The 22,398-nt window shown below is 38.9% G+C and overlaps 1 protein-coding gene across 1 annotated transcript in view; it reads right to left on the reverse strand.

Annotated features, from left to right (window-relative positions):
• Positions 1–22,398, reverse strand: part of LOC108572100 (synaptogenesis protein syg-2-like) — a 485,655-nt gene that overhangs the window by 51,869 nt on the left and 411,388 nt on the right. The window contains exons 4-7 of the mRNA XM_017934291.1: positions 16,654–16,862; positions 10,985–11,101; positions 3,497–3,700; positions 2,171–2,322 (exon numbers count right to left, since the gene is read on the reverse strand). Coding sequence (XP_017789780.1) covers positions 2,171–2,322; positions 3,497–3,700; positions 10,985–11,101; positions 16,654–16,862 — 682 coding nt within the window. The remainder of the gene's footprint in view (positions 1–2,170; positions 2,323–3,496; positions 3,701–10,984; positions 11,102–16,653; positions 16,863–22,398) is intronic.

Below are 22,398 nucleotides of genomic sequence, written 5' to 3' on the forward strand. Positions count from 1 at the left end.
GAGAGTGAGAGAAAGAGATGGTCAGAGAGACTTAGCGTGATTGCTTTCCGTGGGGCGAAATTGCGCGGTCGCTTGCAAAATATTGGCCACGGAACGAACGAACGAACCTCAGGCTACAGAAAGCGAGAGAGAGAGAGACATTACAGGGGATGAGGCTCTTAAGCGCGGCAAGATTTTTTTCTTTCTTTCTTTCATTTTTTCTTTTTTATCCTTCTCATCGCGTAATTAAATCGCTCGACAGCCTCGGGGGCTCAAATCTGTTTCAAAGACCGTAGATCTCCTTCTTCTTCTTCTTCTTTTCTGTGTTTTTATGTGTGTGCCTCTGTGCGTGAGTGTGCAAGGCGTTACGGTGATAATGGAAATTTATATCGAGGGGAAATATTGCGGGTGTAGCCGTGAAATAATTGGAAATTTCCTGGATGAGAATTTGTTCTGGGCGTTTCGAGTGTTGTGTCGTCCCTTGGAAATTCTGCTGCGAGTGGTGGTGAAATGTGAGAGATGTACAGGCTGTTACGAAAGAGTATAGGGTAGCGAGACTTATTGAAGGAAATTGAGCGTTTCACAGATATTGAATTTTAAGCGGTTGGATGAAGTAAGAGTAGGTAGTCTTGCAAACACATCCAATCGCAGATTTTATGTTCATTTCAAGTGAAACAAGGCCTATTTCGATAATTAGATACATCTTCTAGCTTGGGAAAAATTTAATTTTTCACTTTCTAGATCATTTCAAGGTTTCAGAAAATATAGCTTGCTGAGTTTGTCATAGGAATGCTCTATATGTATAGAAAAAAATTCAGATGAGCTTGAAATCTTGGGAAAGGTGTTCTATGAATCCTAACTAAATTCGAATCGAATAATTCTGAAACAGTAGGGATACTTTAAGTACGAGATATAAACAGACAACTCTGTACAATGGTAACTCAACTCTGGAATATGTTTCGTACATTGTGACTATTAATACTATAGCTCGACTGTGCACAGCGAGCGTCTCTCTTTCGAGTGGCCTTCAGTCAAAGGGTTAAGAATCGTCGAAGGTAGATAGCTATTTCGCTTAATTCGCTTCGAAATGATTTCTAACGGGGACTTAGCCTGTATGCGTTCATTCAGAGTGCTGTGTACAATCTAGACGTCTAACGATGGCTTTCAGTTACTCGAAGTCGCGTAGCTATCGGTGTCTTAGAATTGATTGTTTGCATGGAGTATGAGAGTGTTTTAAAGACAAGCAGACCGTCGTTGCATTGCCTCAAAGCTTAAAGATATTGTTCTTAGGGGATTCGACCACAAAGTGGAGAAGATAAGGGTGCCTTCTGGTGAGAGCACTTGGTGAGAAACACCGCGACACTTATACTAGATCCTCCAAAGGGCGAAAATCTCTAAGCAACACAAGGGGTGATGATGAAGTTTCGAGAATAATTCGTTCGAAAATTTTATTTTGGAGATTAGGCAGATTTGAGGTCATCCACTTGAAATAATCTTCTTTAGACTGTGCAAACACGATTCAACCTAATCTAAGCTTTTCCAGTGGAATAGCAAAATGTGCGGGAGCACATTGTCAGGGTGTAAAATTTCAGGTCGACTCGCTTGAAAAATAGAAAAAATTATAGAAAATCATTAGGTAGAGAAAACTTCTTGCGAACGAGCTTTTTCCATTAAAAGTAAAAAGAAAATTAACGTTATTCTCGGAACTTAATTATCACACCCCCAAAACTTGAAAATAAAATTCTCCATGCATAAATTTTATTAGCTGAAACAAACTCTGGAAATTTCCTTTTTCGATTAAAAAAGAGAAGGTAAATTAACATTATTTTCGAAATTTTATTCTCACATTCCCAAGTCTTCGAAATAAAATTCTCCATGCATAATTTCATCAGGTGAAACAAATTTTTGAAATTTCCTTTTTCAATTTAAAAATATAAACAAAGTACCATTATTCTCGAAACTTAATTATCAAACTCCCAAATTTTCAAAATAAAATTTTCCACGCATAATTTCATCAGGTGCAACAAACCCCGGAAATTTCCTTTTCCGATCAAAAAAACCATATCAAAATTATTCTCGAAACTTAATTGTCACTCCTCCCACGTCAATTCTTCCTCGATTGCAATTCAGCGACTTCGGTATAAATTTCTCACGATCCCTGTGCAACCTTACGTCGCATCATCAGTCTTACCGTTTGTCTGGCGTCCCTCAGAATGGCGCTCCCCTTTGACCAGGTGATTTCTGGTATCGGCCTAGCGCCGACTACTTCGCATCCGATCTCGTACGTGGTGTCGGCGTTAAATGGACGGTTCTCTCCTTGCATGCGGACCCACAATGGCTTCACTGAAACACGCGTTTCCATCCATTAGTCACTGTTCGAAAGAACCCGCACGATTGTAGGATCTTCTGCTGGGTTATAGGTATCACAGAGTGTTTGCGTAATCATTTCGACTGGGGTTTTCCAGATCGATCCGAGTCTGGCTAATGGAAACGCGGAAAGCATTTTTGAAAGTTTCCAGGGGTAGTTTTCACGTGGGTTTCAGTTGAACAACCATTTTAACAGCTACGTCTTTCGATTATTTGTTAAACATTTACCGGTTTGATGGAGATGGAGAGGCAGGTTTCAGCGGGATTGTTTTATTAAAAGCTGTTTAAATACGATTTTTCTTCTTTTTTTTTTTTTTTATTGAAATAGGTTTGCGCAGCAATTTTCACTCGTAACCTGCCTCTGTTTGCTCTGCTAGAGTAATAAGTGTACTGGATGAATTTTATTTTCGTTTGCTTTTTAAGCAGGCTAGAGAGAGCGAAAGGTGGATTTGCATACGTATGGTGTGTATTTCTGGAATTTTGGTTCTGAATTTTTTTACCGTTGCTGAATAATGTGTGCGTTATTTTGTAGAAATTGTTCGTTTTTCATGTGAAATATTATTATTCGTATGATAATGTCATATATGAAAATATATTAAATTTAAATGCAATTGTGGAATTCTGAAATGTAATAAATAACGTTTCGTAAGAGAAAAGCGTCGACCCAATACTTTCAAAATTAAAGAAGTAAATCATTCTGAGGCTTCTAAAAGTAGGCAAATTTTGGGAATTTTTTTCCTAGGAATTTATAAATTTTATCACTTTTCATCACTGTTAAATCAAAAGTTTGTACAGTTTTCATTTCGAGATATTCCGTATTTGCCATTTGAGTGCATTAAAAAATATCTCTCCATTATCTAATCAAATATTTCACATACTTACTCTTACAATATACATCTTACCAATGCAAAGCTCGACGAAACACAAAATAAGCGATAATTTCAATTTTTTTCAGATTTTTGACTCAAACCGCTTTCATAATCACCAGCACATACGAAAATCCGTTAAATTGAACGCGATGAACAACGTTTCGTAACAGAAAAGCATCGACCCAATTCTCTCGTAATTAACGAAAAACGGGATACGAATATTTTCCGGTGCAATTGTGTACACATTCGAAAATTTTCCAGGCGAATTTCAATCTACTCACGGTTCATATTGAGCGTGACAGAGCTGGATATAGGAGCGATCATGTTGTTGTTCGATGCCTGACAGGTCAGCATCGCGTTCAGATGCTCGCGGCTCAACTTTTCCAATCGCAGCACGTTCCGGACCCTCTTGGTGCCGACGGTTTCGTAGGTGTCATCCAGAAGAGCGTTTTCCTTCCACCATGTCACCCGTGGTTGTGGCCGACCTGCACCAAACCAAACAGAATGAACGACGCTCACAAACTGCGTTTTCGTTTCCTGTGTCGATTTGCTACCCTCGTTCACCGTAGCGCAAAAAAAAAAGAAAAAAGATTCAATAAAAGTTCGATATATCTTTCGCTTTTTATCTCCATTCCCCATTTCTCCATATTTTTTTTCTTTCTCCCTCCCTCTCTTTCGGTGCTCCTTTCTTTCTTTTTCCTTTTTTCTTTTTTTGGGACGCATTTTACGTTACGTTCCGTTCGCAGCTGTGGTCCGAATTGAATTAGTTTCACGGAGTCCGCGTGTTCCAGCGATTAGAGTTATTTAGGATATTGCGGAATTATGGGCGGAATTTGTGGACAGAGATAAAGAGGGCTTAGAGAGAGGAATTTTTTTAGAATATTCTTTAACCCTGTGGAATATTCGTATCGCTTCTTTGAATATAGTTTGCTTTAACTACTTTTGATATTGATACATGAGAAATTAATAGTGGAGGATTGTTTCTATTTTTCTTTTTTTTTTTATTTTTTAATCAAATCGTGCGACATATGGGGTCGTTGAATTCTATTCGTTCTACCGTTCCGTAGAAAAAATTTGCAGTAAAATGGATTTACATTTGTAGAATTTAGCGTTCTCATTTGTCCTTTTCCTTTTCGATCTTCCAAAAGTAGGTTCTTTTAATTGAACGTATTTTTGGGAATATGAGAATTTATGGATTAAAATAGGTCGCACTGTGTGTAATTTTAAGGATACACATTATGGCAGTATATTTCACGCGACACCATCTATCACTCCTGTCACGGGAAGAAGGCAAATTGAGCGAGGAATATTAACTGACTTCAATGATTAGTGGACAAAGTTAAACATTGAATAAATGGAGCGAGGAAGTGAGATGAAGAGCTGTTTTTCAGAAGATGGGAATATTTCGACGGCAAACAGGACGGTGGTGAGCTTCCGTAAACACTGAAATACCAGTATGGCTGACGCTCAGGTGATCGATTGTGATATGTTTGGGAACCGATCTATTTTTCTTTTCTTTTTTTTATAGATTTTGTCGAACTTTCAGACTTTCCGTTATAATTCTCGATTTATAACCGTAAATAGTGTAAGAGAAATTTCCAAAAATCCATAAAATTCTCCGAAAAATCGTCGATCGCAAATTTCTTAAACTCTGGCGATTTCGATTATTCCGTTTTTTTTCACCCGTAACAGCTGAAAAATATGTCGAACGTGTTTCCCATGTTTACGGAAGCGTTCTTTTTTCCTCCCCGCGCGCTATCTGCCGATGAACAAGGAGGACGATACAAATATTTAAAAGGGGCGAATGAACGGTCGCGTTGGAAATAGGAATTTCAAATTTCCGTTCGATATTTTTTTCACATCGAAACCACAGAACCGAATCTCTCCACGGTTATATGTACACTACCGACCAAAAGTTTCGAATCACAATTTATATCAATACTGTATCTGCTGCTAATTTTTTACAGATTTGAAATTGGTGTTTTGGAAATTAATAGCAATTTACCTCATTTCAACTGCTTTGAATGATAAAAAATTCGTTAAAAAATTCTTAAAATTGCTGACTTTTCTCTGTAAATTGTTTTCATAACTTGTAATACACAGTGATCCTAAACTTTTGGCCGGTGGTGTATGTGTATTCTCCTCTTTTCTATTTTCCATCGTTTATTTACTCGTACTGGTCCAATCAAGGGATATCGAGGGGCGGGAGAGAATGGAAAAGGACTCGTGTCTGTCTCAAATTTCAACAGATAAAAGTTGTATCACGTGTGAAATGTATAATATTACATTGGTACGTATGAAACTGCCTTTCGTTTTTTCTTTTATTAACTAATTGAAGATTCGAGGCTTTCTTTCGACTGTGTTTAAATTCTGCATAAAAAATTCTACACCCAATGACCTATCAGGTGTAGAAATGAATTTTATTTGTGATCTTTGGGTGTGATTAAAGATTTATTAAAAAAATCGCGAAAAGAGTTCGATCGTTGAAATAATTTCCATTATTGTTGACGATATTTTGCCATTTTTCTAGCAGCTTAAGAATACCATCGCAATTCATTTCTACACCTAATATTTCCATTTTAGTAGTGAACTTCGAATTTTTCTAACATCCAATTTCATTATTAACCAGATAATTTCACTATCGTAAATTAATTATCAACTGTGAATTTTTCGAATTTTCGATTTCATTAATATTTTCACTATCGTTGTAAATGAATTTTGCCAATTAACCAAACGACCGACAGTTTCAACAAAGCCATCGGAAACCAACGACCGAATCTACCGGAAACGATCATCGTCATCTTCAAACGAAATCCTTTCTCAGCTTAAACCTCTGTTTACGAACTTCCTTTAACCCACGAGACGACCACACAAACCCACAAGACGAGAGAGAAAACACGACGGCGGTTTTTACGAAGTTATCCTCGAGCCACGATTTCCATGCTTTCGTCTCGAGCAGTGGAGGAATTCTCGCGGCCATTTCGACGGTTACAACAACGAACGGGTAGCGCTATAATGCTCTGCTACAGATACAGAACGTTAAACGGTAATTTCGCGTGGAAAAGGAGAAGAGAGAAGGAAGGAAACGGCAGCGAGAGAAATATTTCGCGGCACGCGACGCGCAATAACATCTCGCCGCAGAGAAAGAGCGCGGGACATTTCGGATTATGGCGAGAGCAACCCGTCGTATGCAATTCCCCATAAATAAATACACCCTCGCAAATAATAAACGCGTGGAAATTCCCCGGAGAGCCGCGAGATGCGCTTTGCGGCGCGTTTTATCGCACTGAACCTGCGAATCTGCATCGGCAAGTGTACACTACCGTACGTTAGTATTAGGACACCCGTTAGTTTCGTACCGAGAGTCATTTAAATTAAGTCCCTTCCGTGGAGTGATTCAGAGTTAGGTAAAATTACGAAATCGATTATTATATCTCTAAGAAATTTAGCTTCTTCTTCTGTGTATATCGGTAAAAATATACAGGGTGTTCGCAATAGTTCTCAGCGTTTTTAACTTCCAAAAGTTTGGAATCACCTCCCACTTTTCATCAATATTAAATCTGCCGCTAATTTTTTATAGATTTCAAGTTTACCTCAATTCTGCATTTATCAATTAATCTCATATCAACTGATTCGAATGATAAAAAATTTTCAAAGTCGCTCGACTTTTTTCTGGAAATTTTTGTGTCAATAACAATGCTCAGTGGTTCCAAACTTTTGGCCGGGATTGTATATCAGCAAAAATATACAGCGCCTCTGATGTATAATTTTGAAAAAATTTCAGCGTTTCTCTTAAGCGATAAATCTGTGATAAATAAAGTTAGTGTCGTAGATCAGTAAAAATATAGAGTGTTGTTAATGTGTAATTTGTTCAAATTTCAGCGTTTTTCTCTTAAGCGATAGATTTGCGAGAAAAATAGAAGAGGACGAAGTTTAGTTGTTTTCTAAATTGACGTAAAATATGAAGTCATAATAAAAAATGTCGCGGAAGTGATTTTTGGATTACACAAATAAGTATGCAAAGAGAGAGTTTGAGCGTGACATAAGTTAGTTTCAGCGTTGAAAGGTGGCTCAAAGCGCAATGGAATCATTTCCATGTGCAGAGATGTAATGCGACCGTAAGTAGGATCCCTTTGAGTAGTACAACTCTGTACATAGTCAGACAACCTGAAGTAGTTAGACGTAGTTAGATCTGTTTCGATATTTCCGACCCTATTTCTTCGCTGAATTCAAATCGTACATCAGTAGAAAAAGAGCTTGTCGGTGTCGTTTTATTTACTAATTGTAACACTAACATTTTTTTTACACGTAGCGACAAAATTTGAAGAGTTAAGTTGCAATCATTATTGTCCCCATTTTTAAGAGAAATTTAGAGACTTTCAATATAGGTAATTAAATATTTTTGATTTTACTTTATTATACACGCAAGGAGATATTGTCCAAAAATTGTTTATTTCGTTCGAAATTTGTTCATTTTCATAATTACTCAATATTCAACGATGCAATTTCCAAAATTAATTCACCACTCCACAAAGTACACAAATTTTCATTTTTGCCATTCTGTCTAACACAAAAACTGCAAAAATGAAATAATCAAAGCCTCTCGGAAAAATACTCAGCGCGATCGGAGTCGGGATAAAATTTTCAATAAAAATTGCCCGAAACCCGGGATATTTTTCACGGAATCCTCCTCCGAGGTAATCAACGGTCCTCCAAAGGATTAACACAGAATTCCACCGTAACTCTGACGCGGGACAATCAACCCCGAAGGCCGCCTCGTAATTCCATCGTAGCGCAACTAAATGGCACACTTCGTCAAACACGGCCATTAAAAAAAGCTCGCAAGACAACGGGTTAATAAATCGTGTTACTCTCGCGGAACCTACGCCTCTCCCTTCCTCGTCCGCCGCGTTCTTCTCCCTCGGATATGAATTCTTTTTTTCCCTCTCGCTCTCTCCTCCCGGCGAACTACCTTACAATCTTCACTTTCCTCGACGTTCTCCAACTTTCTTGCGCGCCTCCTCTCTTCCGCGTCTGTTTATAGATCTTTATAAAAGGGTTCGCGTGCCACCTCGGTGAGGCAGAGCGCGCAAATGGAGAAGACGCGGCAAGATAAACGCACGCGCGCGTGTAAACATGTACAGGGTGTCTCGAAGACTTGCGGGTAGGAACGTGATGATTACGAGGTTAATTGGAAAAAGGTTTCGTTTCGATTTTGAAATCGAAAATTCTTTATTAATTTTTTTGGGATGAAGTTTTGTAAGGTGAGTTGGAAAAATTGTTGTAGGACTCTAAAATTGAAAGTATTTCACTATATTTTTGTTTTTTTTTTTTTTTTTGCTTAAAAATTGTATTTTGATTGTTAACTGACTATTTTACACTGAAAAGTTAACGAAATGGTGTCTTTATATTTTTCTCAGCTAGTTTGATGGAGTACTGATAAATGGGTTTGAAAGTTGTAGGAAATTCCAAAATTAATTATCTTTTATACGAATTATGAAAATTTTCTATCTATAAAAATAGCGTAACTTTTGCACATTTTTTCGTATTTTATGGATTTCAATCGTTCCGTTACACCACACTACAGGCGCGTAAAATAAGAACGAAGAGATTATATTAGAACGGATTAGGAAGCGTGTATCTGATAAGGACGGACCAGAACGAGACGGATGAATAAACATAGTTTTCAAAATCAGAGTTTTCAAAAAACTCTTACACTATCAAAATATGCATTGGCATAAACATTCATAATCCAACGATAATTTCTGTTATTCGATAATCGCGCATAATCAGTCTGAAACATCTGGAACACCCTGTACACACGACAGTACACTCGCGTAAAGAAACAACAGGCGGAACACGATACAGGTCTGCGCGCTTCATCTTCTTCACAGGTATCCGGCACTATTAAAGTTTCATTTTAATCATACTTCGCTCCTCCGAAAGCGATCAACTTCCGGCTGTTCCGCTGATGGGAATTTCCTCGCGGCGCGGCGGCGATGTCGTTCAAGTTACATCGATCGCGTTCTGCGTAAACGCGGAATGGAACATGATTAAAAATATCAATACGAATGAAAATTACACTCGAAGCGGCAATAGTGTCTATAGCCGATGCTTTTTGCCGTTTAATTAGTGTTTCGTTGATTTCTCCGCGGTTCCGACGAACCCCTACGTATGCGGGTGGTTTAATGTTTCTGCAATTTTTAATATACGCGTTTAATAGAGCGAAAACCTTGTATTCGTGGAGATAGGTTTCGATATATTTTCTGGATACCTGAGACCGCGAATACTAGGGAACGCTGTAATAAAAGTTGATTTGTTTGTTTTGGCGCGATTCAACGTTAACGAAAGTAACTAATAATGAAATATAAAAATTTGATAAGAATAGTTTTGTAAATTTAATTTGAAATTTGGGAAATTTCATTAAAATGTAGAAGTGATGGTAAAATGAAACGAGGGAAATGTGACAATGATAGGTACTATGCCTGTGATGAGATGAAACGAAGTGAATGACGTATTTGTTATACTTAGGTGATGCGGTGTTATACTGTTATTGATGTTGAAGAGAATTCCAGAATTTTCTAATTTTCGCGTTTTCTACACGCGTCTTTATATTTATGTTTACCAAACCTTCGCATATTAATAATTGGAAATAATTTTTTCAGTGTATAGACAACTCTAAACGACTGTAATTTTCATAATTACTTTTAATACAATTTTTATCATTCTTTTTAAATTAATGGATAATCACGATAAACTAGCGAGAGAATATTACACTACACAATTGTTGAATTATTTTCACCGACAATGAGAGAACACTATACGACGTATAGAGAGGGGAGATAGAGAGAGTAAGTGAATGAAGCGCAAATTTCTTTTCAGAAACGACGAACGTGAGTGTGTAAATAAAGAAGCTACAGGCCGCACACCTCTTTTTTTATTAGATTTAATCAGTTTGAAACGCGGCCTCTTCGTGCGAGTCTTGCTTTGAGAAGGATACCCGGGTTCCTCCTCGTGATCTCGCGAAATTCCTTTGAAAAAAAAAGGAAGAAGGGGAGACAGAAGAGGAGAACGCAAGGTGGAGATACGTGGAAGAAAATAGAGAGGCTTTTTCGTATGCAAATTCGAAGAGACGTGGAGTTACCGACCTGAAACGACCGGCTAATAAATTCCACGCAAAAAAGAGTCAATTAGAAGGGTTAAAACGCGACAGGGATACGAAATTTTGAGGAATCCTCCGGGATGTGTTTCTGTGTACAAACAGTGTCAATTTTCTAGTTTGTCAAATCTGTGTGTGGTAAGATTGAAGGGAATTGTGTAGCTACGTTGAAACTTATCGATTCTGAAATGGTAGAAATGTCAACATTAGTGCGCTATAGAAAAATGTGCTTTCTTCAATTACACGTTCTTCTATTCTTGTTTAACGCAGAATAACAAGATACGTCGAGCAGAAAAATCTGCGAGCACAATGGTGGTATCGCGGGATGCGTCTCCACGGGACGAAAGAAAACGCGGTATGGACGGATCAATGAACAACCGGGAGGTCGACTGCAGCGATGGAGAAAAGTCAGGGAATGCAAAAAGACGTCGATCGAGTCGAATAAAGAGAGAGAGAGAAGAGAGAGACAAATAGAGAAAGAGAGAAAAATAGAGATAGGGAAAAATAAAGAAAAATAGAGAGAGAGGAAAATACCGAAAGAGAGAAAAATAGAGAAAGAGACAAAAAACAGAGATAGAGAAAAATAGAGAAAAATAGCGAGAGTACTTACCACCAGCAGCGACGCAGGTAATATTGAGAGAGGCGCCCTCGCTGTACGGGCCCAGGACGTAATGGGGAATATGAGACTTTCCGTCTTCATTCAATATGCTAAGCTGCTCCGGCGGTACTGTAATAATTTCACACAATAAGTTCGTCTGCCCCTCGTCGTTCTTTCTTCACCAGCACCGCGTCCTCTCCACCTTCTTTCTCCCCCGTTCATCTCTCGTTGTTTCGCCGCGAATCAATTTGCAAGACGATGAATTACCAGCCGCCTTCAGCCCAGTGTCATCCGACAAACGCTCCAAGGCGGCCGGCATTCTTATCTGCCGCCCCATAACCGCCCTCCTGACGCGATCAAGAAGCCGCGTGATATGCAAATTGTTTTCCAGCCACGCGGCTGGAATTGAAAGAGGGCGTGGGAAGGACGGTGCTGTGTTTTTCATGAACGACGAAATTTTATCATTTTTATGCGAATATGTTGCGGTACAACGTTCTTTTTTTTCCTTCGTTTTGGAAACTTGGGAGAGAATAGTTTAGGTGAAATTGTAATTTTGCGACAGGGTTCGTTTTTAGGATCTTCTTGATTAGTAGAGCAGTAATTTGTAGGAAATTCGTTCTCGAGTGCATAATAAGGAAAGGTATTTTTTAATTTTGTTAATCTCATACAGGGTGTGCTTCTTGTAACTTTATTCTTTGGGATTCGTTGCTTGTCATTCCTCAGATTTATTCCAACACGTGAATCAACGAAAAAAATTAACTTTTGGAATATTGGAGAAAGATTTGGACATTTATTTGGTTACCATTTTTAAGAATTTCATGTCACTTCTTGTAACACCTTTTGTGTCAGGAAATTATTAAAATTCAATTTTTTGCGCAGTTGGAAAATACACCAAACAAATGTAAAATATAATAATTAATTGTTAAGTGAGTTCCTTACGACGAAATAAATTTTTGATTACCTATAACTAACAATAAACGCTTTAATACAACATACGAATAATACGAAGATAACGGAAGATCGAGGATTGATTTCCTGTTGTTAATATTTGAGGGTTGCTGGAGAATTTGGAGTTACGCTTGAAAGGTTTAGCCTTGGATTATGCAGATTCTAGTCGAGTTGAGTACTGTAGTTCAGTCGACGGTTAATTCGAGTAGGTTTAGGGATTCTATCGATAGGGACGAAGTTAAATGTGAGTGAATTATACCTGTTATTCTGGTTTGCTAATCATTTCTCAATAATCTCTACAATTTTCCAAACATTCTCAACAGACTTTCTTCAATTCTTCTCTCAAATCTTTCTCAAAATTCCCAAATTATAAACTTTCTCTCCTCTTCCTATTTCAATCTCAGATATCTCTTTAAACTAAAAACACCAAATTCATCCCTTATTTTGTGTTCCACCGACCTTCTCATAGAAACTAAACGAAGAACAATTTTTCAACCCTTTCGTGATCAGTAAGACACTTACGTTCCACTGGAGTATTTAAAAAAAAATTAATCTCAATTTACTATCAATTACATCGATCGAAAAATAAATAACAAATTCTTGAAAGACGTAACTCGGTCACGAAAGGGTTAATATATGTCAAAACGAAAAATCTACGACATACGTCACGTTCATAATCACTTTGACGAAATAAAAGCGACAAAGAGGAAACAGGAATTAATCTTCGTCGAATTTCCTTATCGTTGGTTAATTAGGGGAAACAGAGGAAACACGAGTTCTTTCGGTGCGACAACAAGATCGGTCTCGCGAGAGAAAGCCAGAATCTACTTATCGATATTGCCGACATCGATGCCGCGATTTCGACGAGGCGAGCGCCGATCTAATTTCGTATTTCCCCTGAACCCGAGCGACTTTCAGATAAAACTCCTCTTAATCGCCGCTTGCTGGACCGTAGATCCGGGTCAAGAAGACCCGAATCCACTCTGTTTGTTCGAGCTAATCGCGGAAAGCGGTCTGGCAAGCTTCGATCAACTCTGAGGAGATCAAAGTGAGAGCGAGAGAGACACAGTGGGTAGAGGGTGGATACGGTGCGGGTTGGAGATGGGAGAAGCGAGGAAACCGAATTTGTCGAAGAAACGAGAAGAGGGAGATATTAAGGCATGTGCATTTTGGAACGCGGTGGAAATTTGGTGGAAAAATTGTCGCAGAGGGAAATTTAAGGAAGGTGGAAAGTATTGAGGGATGAAGTGTTTTTGATTTGGGAAGAAATTTGAGGAACCTGGAGGAGTTTGAGCGGAGGAACAAGGAGATGTGAATGAAATATGAACGATCCTAAGAGGTTTATGAGAAGTATTTTTGATTCGAGAGGGAATTATTGTTGGAAAGAAATTTAGGGAATTTGGAAAAATTTCATCAAAGAAATAAGAGAAAATTAACGAGAAATGATCGATCCTGAGGAATTCAAGGAACGTCGAAGAAATTAATAATTGCAGGGTCTCATACTTGCAAGTCCCAAATTTTTAGAAACTAAAATTACCATTTTAACATTTTTTAAATCAATTTCTCAAACCTCCTTTGCACAATTTTTTAATATTAAAAATATTGTACTTTGGATCCCTTCAATTCTGTTTCCACTTCAAAAGTAAGCAAACTGAAAACAAAACTAAAATTGCAATCCAGCGTTACACAGAACGAAGGAACAACAAAAAATAATGTAAAAACCAAGAGAAGATCGTTAAATAAAAATGAAACCCCCCAAAAAATTGAAATTGCAGTTTATTCATCGTGTAATATATCCGCTAAATTATTGCTAGAAATAAATTTCAATAACAGAGAGAGAGGGAGATAAATCGATAAATAAGGTATTTTTGGTCGGAAGAGAAACGAGATAGGAAGGAATGAAATTGCAATTTATGTATCGTTTTGTTTGCGCAGCGAAAACCGTGTAATTGTCAAAATGAAGAAAAAGGGGGAAGAGAGAAATGGCGAGTCGTAAGTAAGAGGAAAAGTTAGGGATTTATCAAGGAAAGAGGTGCGAGCTTAGGTGTGTACTGACAGGGATACGAATGACTCCACTCTGTTTTTTATTCTCCTTTTATGTTTGTGTAACCTTCTCTGCTTCTCCCCTATATATTCCTGCACGCGTATATTAAAAGAGTAAACACAGTGGTTGGACAGAGAGGATAAGACAGAGAATGGAAGATGAAACGAAGGACTCGCAAGGGACGCGTGACGAAATGGAGAAACGAAACGTAAAGATAGATAGGAGAGATTGTGAAATTTTTATCTCGACAGGGAACATCGCGAATGTCGCGGTTAACGTGCGGTGGAGAGATAAATAAGGGTTAAATATAGGAGAGGAAGAGGAAAATGATAAGTATTAAAATAGAGGATATCTCTTGTCTTAAACGTGAAGAGTGGAGAAGTACAAAGAGGGAATGACGAATGGGCGCGGAGTGAAAAATGGAAAGACAGGATGGATGCACAAACGAAGGGGGGAGCTTAGGAGAAAAGAGAGAGAGAGAGAGAGAGGAAAAAGGAAATGTAATAAACAAGCAAGCAAAGACAAAGCTAAAGATATTGCATTACCGTGTCAAGAGGAAGTAATGGATGCAGCGGACTCAAAGCAGAGGAAACGGAAGGACGAAAAGATTAATGGGGAATGAAACGGACAGATACAGGAGACCAACGAAATACGTATCCAGTCCAGGATACAAGGGGAAAAAAGGGTCAAAGGAGGTTCGCTGGAAGAAGTGCTGCGTGAAAGAGAGATCGTTGAATAATATAGAAAAATGATGTCTGATGGAAAATCATTTTCTTGTCAAATACTGAAATTTGAGGAAATACTACCGAAAGGGAGGATCAATTTGTAAAATACGGATACTGGAATATATTTGGTTTATGCAAAAGTTGTCAGTATTTATTTTTTTACTATATTTATTATAAGAAATATACTTGTGTCTTTTTTGAAATTTTGCATAGACCTAATATCGCAATTTTACAATAGTTATTGTTATTACTATTATAAACGGGATAAAGCTCTGTTGGTATGAAAACAGGGTACAATTTTTGTGCAAACAGTTTGCTGGAGGAAATGGACGATGGAGAGATCGCGGAATAATATAGAGAAATAATACCTGGTAAAAAATCAACCTTTAATCAAATATTGAAACCTGAAAAAATACTACCGAAAGACAGAACAAATTTTTGAAATAAAAATATTGAAACGTATTATAATTTTGCAGTAATAATTAGTATTACTATTGTCACATGCGTAAGAGACGTCGCTTGGGTTGACGAGCCGAACAATACATCGGTATTCCCAATAGACCAGCACGTCCTAAAAAGCGAGGTCTTAGCCGGCACGAAAATTATTTTACACCTGAACACCACATGACCTAAGACAATAAACAGACCTTCGACATCACCAAGCAATGTAACAAATGTAAGAACAAATTCTCCACTTTCACACCACCACCAGGCACACCTGAAACACATCGAAGAAACCAATCACCACACACTTCCACCACCTACGACAGCTTCACACCACTAATCATAACGCCCCACTTTCACACCACCACCAGGCACACCTGAAACACACCGAAGAAACCAATCACCACACACTTCCACCACCTACGACAGCTTCACACCACTAATCATAACGCACACGTAGTTTATAAAATAGCGAACACCACACGACACGACTCACAATTCTCCTACAAGTAAGCTCAGACAATAAGAAGTTGTTGTGCGTTAACTATCAATCTACCGTGCACTACCTGAGCCCCCTATCCCGGGTAGATTCCTTAGATGGTTTGACTCGAAAAGAGGGACGATTAACGTCTCGCGACCAGCCTATCGCGATTCGTAACACTATTTTACCATTTATAAACTCCCAGTGGCGTACAAAGAGGATACAATTTTTGCACAATGAACCGATCGAAATTTTGTTTACCCCATGATATGTGTAAGGGCTGTTTCGTCTAAATAATATTTGTCAGGATTATTTAAAACTATAATTATTAATCCGTCTGTCGTGGACGCCTCGTCCTTATCAACAACACGCTTCCTAATTCGTTCTAATACAATTCTTCGCATTCTCATTTAACGCGTCCTTGTATACGAGTCTTGACGCCCCTCTCTTGGGGTCCTTACCTGACCCAGCCCTTGGCCCGTAGGGGAGTCAAGACGTTGGGACCGGGTTTCTCCGCAGGTCTCTCGGTCTGCGGGTCATAAACTAGCTCGAGTCCCTACATTCGCTCGACCATACTCTTACATATGCTTCAAAATTTCAGTCATCCTGTACAAAACTCGCGTCAAACGACGTATCCATAAAACACTAAAGGACAAAACAGACGACAAAATTCGAATTACACGAATCCCAATAAAGCATCCCTCGATATCCTCGCAATTATAAAAAGATCCACAAGCAACGATCATCGACGACTCGCCACATACCTTCGATCATCCTCGGACACGTTCTCCACGCAAGGTCCCGCATAATTCATCTTGAAACTTAATTGCAAAGCTGTCGAAACGTCAAAACCGTCGCGTTCCTCGAAAGGACACGCGAACACAAATTACGCAAGCATCTTACTTTCGCGACTCTCTTAAATCATCCCGAGGAAATGACAAGCAACGGAGATCGGAAGTGGAAGGAAGGCGGGAAGGCCGAAGGAAAGAAGGATCGAACAGAACCCGAGTGAGAAGATTCCGATCTGCTGAACACTTACTGATCACCGTCAGATTGACTTTGCTGTTCCTGGTCGGGGACTGCTTGAAATCGACCCTGCATCTGTAAACTGCGGCGTCGCCCTCACGGACTTTCTCGAGTGTGAGCTTGGCGGGATGCTCGGAGTATCTGAAGACGGCACGGTTGTTTAGGCTGCTATCGTGCCAGTGTTTTCCTTGTTCCAGGTTGCTTCGTCCCCTCGTGTCGAAACTGTAAACAAACGAGCAACGTGTGTACGTGTGTGTACATGCGTACATATATACAAAGAGTGAACGAGAGGTTGTGGTTTCACGAACGACAAATTTCGGGGGTTGGCTCGCCGGAAAACGATACTCGCGGAAAGGATCGAAACGATTTTCGAAGCCCTGCCAGAGGAATAAATAACGATGCAATTTGTCGTTCATTGGCAAGCACGGTGTTTTTCCTACGTGAGAGTTTCGTAGTTCTTTTTTCGTTTCGCTTTTCCGTTCGTTCGTCGAAAGCGTGTTTCAGCTTGGACAAATGAACGATCGAAATAAATGTACGAGGGAATTTTTACAAGGGAGAAAGAAGGGTGTGAATGCTGATAACGCGTGAAACGCGAAGGGTAATATCGTCGGATTTGTTTCTATTTTTATTAATTTCGTATTTCGGTGTGTGCAGATCGCTGGTAATTCTCGTTTCGAAGGGAACGCGTATTTCAGTTTATTATCGCAACCACCGATTTCCGCGATTTTCAGCGATATTTTCTGTAATTTCTCCATCGAGGAGGGTACGCGTTTATCAGTTTAAATACAGCTTTTGTAATTTCTGCCGTTTTCAATGTTTCGACACACGCGCGGTGATTGTCTTTAACGCGTTTCGAAATTCATGTTGCGGAACATTTGTTTCGAATACAATGCTGCCCGCGGAAAACATCGTAACCCTTCCGCCGCAACAATGGAACAACTCGATCCATCAAGTGTCGATGTAATAACGCATCTGTCGATGATTAACGAACATGCAAATTAAACGAAGAATTTTGGTCGTACATTTGTCCACGAGGCTCTTTGTTTCTGTAGTAATGTCGTTTAACTGTAATAGTTTGCAAGGATGAAGACAAGGATCTAACTTCTCTCGTGAGCCTTATTTTAAAAAATGTAATTTAAAATTATTTTTCGTCTATATTTTATAAAAATTTGTAAACTTATGAAGAATAGTGTGAGAATATGACATTTTCCAGCTTACGAGAAAAATTAAAAAACAGTTTCTGCAGTCAAAAATACATGTTTTAACCCTATCGCTGCGGTCGTCCACTGAAAAACAATCAAATGTGTATATTACATTGTATATTACCAAACGATGCGTCATGCTAATTTACACAAAAATATTTTGTCTAACTCAAAATCGACAAAAATGTCATATTTCCGAAACAACCGAATCAATTACAAAAAATACACTTTTCAACGTTCGTGGGAAATTAAGCGGGAAAATTTAATACGTCCACATTTTTCGCTCGTGTCATTTTCATAACGAGGACATATTTATCGCCAATTATCCCCGAACAATTTCGAAACGATGATCGAGGGCGGTCGAGTGAGGCTCTCCTCGCTGCTAATCAAAAATGCAAATATTCCCAAGCGTTACCCGCTAGAAAAACACGAATAATATGCTGGCGGGTTGAAAACAGCGGCGGAGAAGCCCGGAAAATTACCAGCGATAACACTGGAATCGCGCGCGCGGGTTCGAAACACGATGTTTCGATTACATCGGCCGCAATTTCGAATATTTCTCGCGGCATTTAACGCAGTCGCGCGAAAACAAAGAGGCGCGGTCGCTGTTTCAAGCGATCCTGTCAATAAAACCGGTCCTCCCAGCGATCGTCGCTTGTTTTATATACGCCGGGGCGAAGTTTATTAGCCCCGGAGTGTAAACATTTGGAACGTGCGCTTCAGAGACGAGCGGATTCGTCTCTTCTCCCCGGGCTTAATATCGCGGCCGCGAAGAAAGAAAACAGAAACTCCGCGCGGAAACTCGCGGACCCCCTTTCTTCGCGCGGAGAGCTTTGAAGAATGCGCCGACGAGGGTGCATCTGACGCACGTTTTCATTGTAACGCCGCGTCCTTTGAGAGTAGCTTTCACTGTAATTTCATGAAATTCCCTCCTCTTCTTACGGGGCGTCGCAACCTGGTCGCGTTTGCAAGAGGAATCGGGGATTTTTTAATTACTCAAAATTAGCCCTTTTCTTCGATTTTCTTTTTTAGATTCCAAATACATTTGTTTTGTGTAGCTTTGAATCCTTTTTTGCTTCGATTTTTGAAAGTTCTGAATATGATAATTTGGACTAGGGTTCGAAATATGTTTATTTGGAAATTTTCGTTTGATTTAGTTTTAGATTTCTTGGAAATTTTAAATATATTAATTTGGACACTTCCGTTTATTTTAGTTTCAGATGGTTTCATTGAGAATGTAATTCATAGTATTTTGGAAATTCTGAATTTGGACACTTTCCTTTATCTTAGTTTTCGATTTTTTCATTGGGAATGTAATTTATAGTGCTTTGCTTCGATCTTTAGAAAAATCTAAATATACTAATTCGGACATTTTCGTTTATTTTAATTGCAGATTTTTGTCAGAGCGTGATTTATAACGATATTACTCAGTTTCAACAAGGTAGATTGAATTTTGTATTTATTCGTTAGTTGAGGTTTCGTGTACCGAATATACAGGGACGTTGAATAATTTTTCTACGATATTTCACGTGCACGATAAATATTGCTACGAGTGGGAATTTTGTTATTATTATTCAGCAGCTTTCTGTGTAATTTGCCCCGATATTTTTATCGTTGACATGTCAGCGTATCGCAGTGAAACGCGTAATAATGTCATTAACTGACGCATATTTATCACGTGCAACGTGTCCATTACATCACGGGTCATTAGTGAGCTGCGTTGCATAAATGAAAAATCATGTAGTATTATGATGGAGAACGGGAATAGATACGTAAAAAGCGGGACATTTGTGTGTAACAATAGCTTATAGTAATTTAAATGATTACACAGGCAATTACAATTTCATTTCTCCACTCGTTTCAACCAATCCCCCTTTGTTTTTTTGTTCCATTTCACGAGGTAAGTTAATCACCGGTGAATCATAAATCATTCTCGAGATTAATTGACTGATTAACCAGCGAAACGTCCGAGTAAAATTGGTTTATAATGCGAAGGGAGGCAAAAAAAAAAAAAAAGAAAAAAGAAAGAAAGGGCGACAACTGACGTATGAAATAGAATCTTAAGTTAGGTTATCGAGATGAACGCTAATGCAATCCGTAATCGAGCAAAATAAATTTCTACATTAATGGGTACTGCTATGTCGTAGTCGTATGGAAGGGTTGAATGAATAATTCACGTCGGAGACATAAATCAACCGATGACAATGTCCTCTGGCTGTGCTGTACACGATGAGTCACATGATTGAGATGAGATGTAATTTCTGTTTGGTCGAAGGTTGGAGAAAAAGTGACGAAGGAGAAGGTTGGACGACATAACGAGCTTTTTTACCCTCGTCCGCCTTCACTTTCTCCTAACGGCCGGTACGAAACACGAAAATAAATTATTTTTAGGATACACGCTGTTACTGTGCGATGTAACGTATACGTGTATGTAAATTAATTAATACTTTTGTGATAATATGCAAAAGTAATAAAGTAATTAACCCTCCGTCGGGCGCACCTGATCTCTCAGGCACAACCATAATTCATCTATGTATATAGACGCGATGCGTTGCGCAATGAACGTGCAAATGTGCTCAAAATGTGGTTGTTTCTTGTTTACACTCATGTTCTTCTATTATTCCTACGGTTAGTTACTTTCCACTTGGTAAAAGACCTCTTGAAGGCCGATCGCTAAGACCCAGTGCGCTCGATGGCGTTTCAGAAATGGGTGCGACCCGTTAATACTATTACTGTGAAATTACAATGTGATAATATGCAAAAGTAATATTTATAATTTTCCTAAATTAATACTGTTACCACAGTACTTATTCCTTGATTTTAAAAAATGCGGATTTCAACATTACATCAGTACGATTTATTCCAGAAATTTGCAATAATAATCAACAGCGAGAATCCCTTCGATCCGAAAAAGGGGGTGAACCAAATTTTGAACGTGCGACAATTTCGAACTAAATTCACGAAGAGTGTAGCAGAATTATCAATGCAAAACTGTCGATCTCTTGAGAAAATAACGTTTACGGTGTTTTGCACTGTAAAAACCATCCATTCGTCCGAGTGAATAACAGATTCTCAATGTTCGAGCCGGAATGGAAAAAAAAATGGTACAAATTTTCAATGCAAAAATCCGAAAGTTTCACGAGAATCACGTACAAACAAGCCCACCTTTATTTCTTCCTCCTCCGTCCTATCGTACACACACACACACACACAGATGGACGTGGGGAAGTATCTATCGTGATTCGAGATTCGCGAGAGCGAAAGAAAAGGAAGAGGAGAAGGTAGAGGAGGACTAGAAGAAGGAAACGACGGATGAAACTTTCATATTGGCTGCGCTAAACTCTTGCGAAACGATCAATCGAGGAATACGTCGAAACGCGGGACGGTTATCAAAGAAAAGCACAAAGTCACGCGAGATTCCTGAACCACTTTATCATTTAATATCTGGCTTTTACGCGATGCTACTTTTATTACCCCGCCGCTGCAATAGCGACCGGGATCTAACTAAATTTATGGAGTATCGATGGCATGTGAGAGCTTCTTAAAGAGATCAAAGCGTCCACCTTCACCGCCCTGTTTTCCGCTTCTCTCTCTCTCTCTCTCTTTCTGTTTGCCTCTGACTGTTTCCTTCTGTTTCTCTCTCTCCCTCTCTGTTTGTTTCTCCTTTTCTACCGTTCTTTCTCTCGGTGTTTTCTTTGTGTCTCTCTCTCTCTCTCTCTCTCTCTCTCTGTGTTTGTCTCTTTCTGTTTTTCTCTCTGTGCCTATTTCTCTCTCTCTCTTTCTTTATCTTTGTCTCTCCTCTCTCTTTTTCTCTCTCCCTCTGTTTTTCTCTTCGTATCTATTTCTCTCTCTCTCTCTGTCTCCTTTTCATTACCTTTGTCTCACCTCCCTCTTTTCCTTCTGTTTCTCCCTCCGCGCAAGTATTTCTCGAACGAGTTATTTACATTTTCCCGCCCTTTTCCACCCGGTCTCGCGTTTGTTCTTCCTCGAACGACGTGCTTTAAATACGCGCGATCGAATTTCGAAGGGGATAATGGCGAAAGGAGCCACGGTTCTTGCTTCGGCTCTCCCCTATAAGCAACTGTTGAACGGCTTTCAATTAACGTTCCAGGCGTCCGAAGGATACTCGTTATTCGAAGTAATAGGGAGATGAGCTGGTTCAAAGCATACTTCTTTCTTACTTCGGCATACTTTACCTTTCAAGTCTCGTTTCGGTTCTTTAACATGCAATATATTACACTATCTCGTTACAATGGATTTACCCTAAGTATATGTGTGTTCGTCATATGTTTCGAAAGTTTCAGAAGTGTCTGTGAAAGTTTCCAAAAAACTTAGTTTTTGCCATTTGAAAGAAGGTACTTCATTTTTCTAAATTTTTCTTGCTAAGATTTAACGGTGAAACATGAGAAAGGGGTGAAATCTTGTCTACTGTATCTTATCTCTACTTAAAACAATTACATGCTGGTAAAATTTCATCAACAATAATCGCACTCCTTTCTATAATGCATTATTGTTACAAAAATATTGCTAAACACCGCATTTCATCGAAATGACGA

This window comes from Habropoda laboriosa, unplaced genomic scaffold, assembly GCF_001263275.1.
Source record: "Habropoda laboriosa isolate 0110345459 unplaced genomic scaffold, ASM126327v1 scaffold110, whole genome shotgun sequence".
Lineage (NCBI taxonomy): Eukaryota > Metazoa > Arthropoda > Insecta > Hymenoptera > Apidae > Habropoda > Habropoda laboriosa.